The sequence below is a fragment of the Gekko japonicus genome, unplaced genomic scaffold (genome assembly GCF_001447785.1).
Source record: "Gekko japonicus isolate JY-2015 unplaced genomic scaffold, Gekko_japonicus_V1.1 scaffold76, whole genome shotgun sequence".
NCBI lineage: Eukaryota > Metazoa > Chordata > Lepidosauria > Squamata > Gekkonidae > Gekko > Gekko japonicus.
Window position 1 is genome coordinate 1,859,563 of NW_015166420.1, and position 8,028 is coordinate 1,867,590.

At 45.6% G+C, this 8,028-nt stretch overlaps 1 protein-coding gene across 1 annotated transcript; it reads left to right on the forward strand.

Moving 5' to 3' along the window:
* Positions 1-1,345: 1,345 nt before the first annotated feature.
* Positions 1,346-2,653, forward strand: B3GALT6 (Beta-1,3-galactosyltransferase 6). The gene has a single exon (XM_015411676.1). It carries the CDS (start codon positions 1,346-1,348, stop codon positions 2,384-2,386), a length of 1,041 nt encoding a protein of 346 aa, XP_015267162.1. The 3' UTR covers positions 2,387-2,653.
* The last annotated feature ends 5,375 nt before the right edge of the window (positions 2,654-8,028 follow it).

An 8,028-nucleotide genomic window follows, 5' to 3' on the forward strand; every position in this document is an offset into this window, starting at 1 on the left:
AAATTTTGTAAAAAGTAAAAAAAACATAAACTTTGCAAAAAGTAAAAATATTAAAACAGGCAGAATATTAGTCACCTATGTACTCAAGCGGGGATGGGAAGCGAAGGTTCGTGGCGCTGTGGGAGCCATGTTTGTTTTGGGCACAGGAGGCTGCGGAGACCATGTTAGTTCTGGGAAAAGAATGGGGGAGGGGGTCTTCCCTTCAAGCTTTAAGTTTAGCTCACTGCCGACTCCCTCCGTGTATTTTATATGCTGATTGGTCTTTTAGTGAAAAAGCGAAAAGAGAGACTACAGCCCATACCTAAGATGGCGACGGCGGCCGCCTCAAATGCCCTGTCGGAAAATGGCGACTACAAACCCGCTTTAGAGACGGCTGAAGGAGTGCCCACATCTAAGCTCGATACTACCATGGCCTCAATTTGACCTCAACAAAGGTGGCCGTTATAAACCCCGATGCAGACATAAAGGGACTGCCCTTACCTAAGATGGTGACCGGTGTGACTTCAAACGCCTTTATTCACTATGGCAACTATCACCGGGCTACAAGGGGGAGGAGCTAAAGGCGTTTAGCCGCCGGCCACCTTTAGACAGGGAGATGCCCTCAAAGGTGGCGCCGCAATTCGGCTTCATAGTGCCCAACCTCAACAGGGCAGCTGCTGAAGGGAGGAGAGAGCAGTCACGTGACGCCGGCTCCTCCTCCACCCCCCCCTCTTCTTCTATTCATTCGCATCTCTTTTCTTTTCCTTCACCCAAGAAGGGTGGGCGGAGAAGACGGAACTGCGGGAGGCCCTGCGCTAGGAAGCCATCCCCGCTTTTTGTTCGCAATACAGGATTTTTGGGGGTGCCGGGGAAGTCGACTGAGGCGAGCGCGCCTGAGAGGAAACCCGCCCGACGACAATGAAACCGCCGCTGAGGGGAGACCCCGCGCCGCCTCCGAACGCGGGCTGAGGAAGAAGAGGTGTGACCCATCCCGCCACCCGTAGCCCACGCCTCGCCGCGCGGCTTCCCGCCAAAACCTGAGGCGAGGCTCGAAGGGGGAGGGGCGGAGCCCTGGCCTCGCGCCTCGGAAGGGGCGGGGCTAAAAGCTGAGGCGGTTCTCAGGGGGCAGGACCGGCGTCGTGTCACGCCCCTTGAGGAAGGGGGAGGAGTCAAACCGTTGAAGAGATTGGCTCTTGGAAAAGGGAGGAGCCGCCGTGAGGGAGGAGTTGGGATAAAGGACCGCCCGTTAAAGGGGAGGGGCCAGGGGATTGGACTGCCCCCCAATGAGAGGGAGGAGTCTATAAAAGGCTATCCTGAGGAAACTCCCCCAGTGGGCGTTTCGGTTTTCCTCTCAGCTGCTGCCATTATGAAACTGCTCCGCCTCCTTTGCCGCCACAAGACGGCGCTGGGCCTGGGGGGCCTGTCACTGTTTGGGGTGGTGCTCCTCTACTTGGCCAAGTGCACTTCCGAAGGCCTCAAGCCCTCACAAGGGTGGGGGATGCCACACCAGCAACCGCCAGCCCGCATTGGTGCCGTGGGTGGGCTGCATCCCCCTGCTGTGGCCATGCCCCCTCCTCCGGAGGAGACGGCTTTCTTGGCTGTGCTGGTGGCTAGTGGCCCCAAGTATACCGAGAGGCGTAGCATCATCCGCAGCACTTGGCTCTCGGCCGTCGGCCGGGCCCCTCACGGTGACGTTTGGTGCCGCTTCGTGGTGGGCACTGGTGGTTTGAGCGGGGAGGAGCTCCGTACCTTGGAACTGGAGCAGAGCCGCCATCAGGACCTCTTGCTCCTTCCGGATCTTCGCGACTCCTATGAAAATCTGACGGCCAAGGTCTTGGCCATGTATGTCTGGCTTGACCAGCACCTGGATTTTCGCTTTGTCCTCAAGGCAGACGACGATACATTTGTACGACTAGATGTCCTCGTGGAGGAACTGAGAACCAAGGAGCCACGCCGTCTCTACTGGGGCTTCTTCTCGGGACGGGGCCGTGTGAAGTCGGGGGGCAAGTGGAAAGAAAACGCATGGCTCCTTTGTGACTACTACCTGCCTTATGCCCTTGGTGGCGGCTATGTGATCTCAGCAGACCTGGTACACTACTTGCGTCTCAACCAAGACTATCTCAACGTCTGGCAGAGCGAAGATGTCTCTTTGGGTGCCTGGCTAGCACCCGTGGATGTGAAAAGGGTCCATGACCCTCGTTTTGACACAGAGTATAAATCTCGAGGCTGCAACAACAAGTACATCGTTACTCATAAACAGGGCATCGAGGACATGTTGGAGAAACATCAGACCCTGGCCAAAGAAGGGAAGCTCTGTAAAGAGGAGGTTAAACTCAGACTGTCTTATATATATGACTGGAGTGTGCCTCCTTCACAATGCTGTCAAAGGAAAGATGGCATCCCTTGAAGACTGTGTGAAAGACACAGGAGGGACAACGTGATGTGGGTGGGGAACTAATGGAGATGGATTGTGTGTCACATGGAAATACCTCCCCCTGCAGCCCCAGCTTTTAAATTATTCCACTGTTTTGTAGGATCTATCCAGACCATCTGGCACAGGGACCTGCCTCACCCTATGACAGAGTTTGTCTAACGCTACACAAGATATACAAGAAGAGCACTGAGAAACTTTTGTATGCAAAGACTATGGTAGCTGCGATGGGACCTAGAACAAACTTCTCGCATCATAGGAAACTAAAACTTAAAAACCCTTAAATTACTGAGATAAGGGACTGAACTAGAATACTAGGACTGCAGGTTGGGTGGGGAGATAATGAGGCAGCTGATTTGATTTTTCCTTTCTTCAGAAGGATAAGTCCGTTTTCGCCAAGCACACTGGCAAATTTAGTATTATAATGATAATGGAAGAACAAATACATTCCTAACATTGTGGTCCATAATTCTGTTTCTAAATGTGGGAGCCATGTCTGTAGTTGGTCAATGTATGCCTTTGTTATGGTGTATTAGAGGTGGGAAACATCTATTCTCACAGCGGCGTGTTCTGATCATTTTAAACACATATTCTTAGGCAGCTCTGATAAGTTGTGTCGCTGGAAAGGATTTTGTTTTACCCTGTTTATTGTATACTTGAATTATCTGCCAGCTATTCAAAAGGGGGGAAACTTTTATTCTACCGTATACAAATCAGTGCCAGTTCTTTCAATGTGGTACAGTTTGCTCTTGAGGGGATGGTACAGCAATCAGTTATTCTACCATAGTCTTACTGGAATTGATAAAGTATCACCAAATTGCCCTGCAAGCTTATTTTTGGAAGTATGGGTTATTATTAACCAGATAGGTTGTTTTTCTTATCAAGATTTTGTGTTTTTTGACAGGATTTCTAGTGATTGAAAAAAATTCTAGTGGAAAAAAAAGTTTTTTCCAGAAATAATTGAAACTGTGGGGGAAATTGCGATATAAGTTTTACTTTCCTATCAAACCTAAACTTATTTACTGCTTTAACATAAAAGGCATAATTTGCAATTTAGCATGCAAAAAGATAGTGTTTGACATCTTTATGGATTTCAAGTAAAGAAATGTAGAAACAGTCCTATATAGGCACAATATGACAACCAGGATATTTGGAAGTCAGCTAAACTTAAAATTGGAAACAGTGAACATTTTAATAAGGTTATATCAGACACATTATAGCACATTCAGTATTGCAAGAGTTATTCACATTTAGACAATGTCCTTGAAAGTATGGTATGTTGTTAATGCATAGAGATTATCATTGTGTCATGCTGCAGATTGACTTACATAAAAACATTCACACTACATTTGGAATAAAGCCTTATCTAAAGAAGAATTTCATTCTTTCCAAAGGAGAAAACATTTAGTAGGAGTCCCCCCCCCCCCCCAGTGTTCCCTGAAATGTTCCAATTTTTCTGTTTTAATTTTTTTTAAAACTGTGTCTTTTCCTCAGGCCTTCCCATCTGTAGTCATAGCTATCAACTTGGTATTACTAAGTCAGGGACTTAGATGCTTTTAATAGACCTTTATTGTAGTTCAGGTGTCAGAAAACAAGTAATGTCCATTTTTGTTGCAAGAAGTGACCCAAAGTCATGTAGCTCTATAGGGATGCTTTCCTCAAACCGCACCCGCTTTAAACAGGCAGCAGTCCTAATCCTGAGTAGCTGAATTAAGAACTGCAAGAAAAATCAGTTTTTTGGAGGCCTTGCACCTCAAACAAGTTTTTTCAAGGCCTAATGGTGTCTCTTTTATGGCTTGAGGAGCGTACGGCTCATGACCTTAGTCCTCAAAGCTGCTCCAGTGGAGTAATTCTGTTAAAATGGTGAGGAATGCTTTTAGGGTTTCTGAGGAATATGCCTGGGCTGGAGTAGAGAGTTTTGGAATTATGTTCAAAGTGTTAAGAGCTCTGTTCCAAATAATTCTGGAGTCAGAAAAAAAATGGCAGATGTATGTAAACCAATTTCATTGCCTTGGGGTTTGGCCGGGGGTGGGTGGGGATTCTTTGCACAGTGTGAGATTTACCGGGATGGTAGCTTTGATGGAGCCACAAACTTGAGATCTGCATCATACAGGAGAGCAGAGTTAAGTGGAATGTACATAGTGGTCCACCAAAGTCCATATTGTCTATTCAGACTGGCAGCAGGTCTCCAGGGTCTGTTTAACTGGAGGTGGTGCAGATTGAACCTGGGACCTTCTGCCTGCCAAGCAGAAGCTCTACCAGTGAGCCATGACCCTTTCCCATGATATCTTTCTGGCTTCCATCTCTTCCTAAATCTTATACTTTTAAATACCAACTGAAAGAATCTTCGGGCAGGAGTCGATTCTGAAAGACACTATTAATAAGTGAAGAATCTGAGGGAACTTTGTGCTCATGATGCACCCTTCAGATAACATCTTCCTGTGGTATTTAGATCTACAGCCCCCCCCCCCCCAAACCGTCATCCTTGTTATAGGAACTGCCAAGCCCAGTTTGTGACCACCAAGACAAATGTAACTGATTACCCATGGATCTTGGCCTGCCAGGTGTTTGTAAGCTCCCCAGCTTGCATAGTTCCCGGCAAGCAGCAAAAATAGGTTTTATCAAGTCCCTGATGGGTTGCCGTAGGTGGCTGTTAATAGGCTGTGTTCCCAGCAGGACGCCAGTTTGAAAAGTTTTGCTCGACTAAATCGCTTTTAGGAATAGTTGGAAAAAAAAGAAAGCCAGTCTCCTTATTTTGGGGGAATTAGTATTGTATGTAAAAAAATTGTGTTTACAGTGGTGATTATTTATTTATAAATATTATAAATGTACTGTGTATAGTTGCAAGCTTGAAACCAGCCAAGTATCACAGCAATGTTAAATTATTTAAAAGAAGTGCTTCAAAGCTTATAAGTATTATCAAATGCCTTTTCTGCTGTACAGTTTATTATTTAAATTATCTGGGGCTGAGTTTGAATCCCAAACCCCTCTGCATGTTCTTCTGGAGCTTGTAAAAAGAATGTAAAAAGCCTCCTTTTGCTGAAATATCAAGAATTCTGAAAGTTACTTGTGTTGTAATTTATTTATTTTTTAAGAGTCATTTCCCCTTCCGTTCTCAGACCTCTTCTGTGGTGATTGGATTTGAAGCTTCTGAAGGAAAGGAAAAATTGCCAAATTAAATGTAACAGTGGAATATTCGTATGAGAATCACTGGTGTCTTGGAAGGCTTTTTATAGAATGCCAAGCGCTTGCCAGATACCTGAATTCAAAAGATTAGAGCATTATAAGCATGCAGACTCCATCCAGTTGGGCTAAGCCTGAAATGGGCATTTGCCTTCTCAGAAACCAGTCAGTCCAATATTTGAACATGTTAACTTACTGCGGCACTGCAGTGACAGTAGACCTTTTTAAGAGGTCACACTTTGCTTTGCTAAGCATTTATGTACTGCCAGTAGTTGTGTCATTACTTCTGTTAGAATAGTGAGGAATGCAATTAAAACTCTTATGTTCTGTATATGAAATCGCCTCTGTATAGAGGCACAGGTACTTCTGATAGTTATTCTAGCCCAAGTTGTGGTGTCTCTTCAATGGTTCAGACAACAAGGATTTGGTTTCTCCCAAACAACACAGCATAGTGGTAACTGACCAGGACACAGTTCTTGGAGTCGTAGATAACTCACTGAAGATGTCATCGGACTCATTGTGCAACTGCAATTTAAAAAGGCAAATGCTGTGCTGGAGATTATTAGGAAGGGGATTGAAAACCAATCAGCCAGTATCATAATGCCCCTGTATAAATTGATGATGTGGCCTCATTTGGAATGCTGTGTACAGTTCCAGTCACCGCACCTCAGAAAAAATATAGCATTGGAAAAAGGCAACTAAAGTGATTAAGGGGATGGAACATCTTCCCTATGAAGAAAGGTTAAGAAGTTAGGGCTCCTTATCTTGGAGAAACTATGATTGAGGGGTGACATGATAGAGGTTTACAAAATTCTGCATGGGATAGAGAAGGTAGAGAAGTACTTTTCTTCCTTTCTCACAATACAAGAACTTGTGGGCACAATGAAATCAATGAGCAGTAAGCATAGAACAGAAGGAAGTTCTTCACTCAAAGCATAATTCACACATGGAATTCACTGCCGCAGGAAGTGATGGTTGACTACAAGTACAGGCAGCTTCGAGAGGGGACTGGATAAACATGGGGCAGAGGTCCATCAGTGGCTATTAGCTGCAAGGTATAGATGGACACTCTGGGGCAGTGATGCTCTGTATTCTTGGTGCTTGGGGGGCGACAGTGGGAGGGTTTCTGAAGTTCTGGCCCCACTGGTGGACCTCCTGATGGCATCTGGGTTTTGGCCACTGTGTGACACGGACTGCATGGGCCATTGATCTGATCCAACGTGGCTTTTCTTGGGTTCATGGACAGGTGTTTATGCGGTCCAGCAGTACTTGGACACACCCTTATGCTTTCTGGACTATATATCTTCAGGATCCCAGCTGGGAATCAGAAACTCCTATTGAGTGATTGTGCTTTATTGATTAGTAGATATCTTTAACAATGAAAAACAAAAAAATTATGGTGAAATTTTTTTGGGGGGGGGGAATCCCAAGGAGAAACAAGTACCTAAAGATGATATCTGGTTAGGCATTGATCTCTGTGGAATGGCAATGCAGTCTTAGGCAAGTAAGAAGGTACAACAGAAATAAGAGACTGTGAAAGAGGGGAGGCAGTGAAGGGGAAGAGGATGGAGCAGGGATTTAAGCAGTGACACTTCCTGCTTCAGGGACACCCAGAGAAGCTGAAGTGGCTTTTTTGTACTGTTGGGAGACTCGCTAATTAAGCAGGAAGCTACAGTTAAACACACCCCTGATTTCTGTGCAGTTTAACGATGCAAAACTGCTCTGAAGTGTATAGCCATTATTCTGAATTAAAGCGTGCTTCTGTTTCCGAGCTGTACGACATCTTCGAATGGTTGTATTCTTAACATGTGCCTCCAGCCATTCTCCATTGAGCTCTTAAGGAGATCAATCCACATTTTTCTTCATTATCCGACAAGCGGAAAGAGTATTAACCCCTTCTCAGTCTGTCTTGAAGCTGCATCTAGCCAAGAAGAGTGGCATTTCTCTGGAAATTCATTGGCGTGGCCCGGTGCTCTCTGTGTTTGAAATCGATCAAGCCGTCCCTCATGTTTATTATGTCACAGCATAAAGGCAGCCAGATGGGAAGTCACAGTTGTTTATTTCATCCTCGGTTACAAAGCCGAGATGAGACGCAGTGACATTACGAAAGCCGCTTTGCGATTGCTGGCTGGATTTTTAAAAATGGCTACAGGTTGCAAAGTTTATTCAAATGGAGGAGGAAGGTGAGAAAACCTCACTTCGTGCAGGAGTTAGGATACTCATCAAAAATGGACATTGAATGTCTCTTCTTTGACTGTAGTCTGGTATTATGAGATAGTTCATGAAATCCAGAATGCCAGGGGAGGTTTGTGCACACGTGGCCCAGTCCCCACATGTGCACAAAAATAAAAAAAGTGGAAAGATTTTTCGGGGGGATGTTTAAATCCCCCCGAAAGTGCAAGAGCGTCTCCTGCGCGTGCGCAGGAGACGCTCTG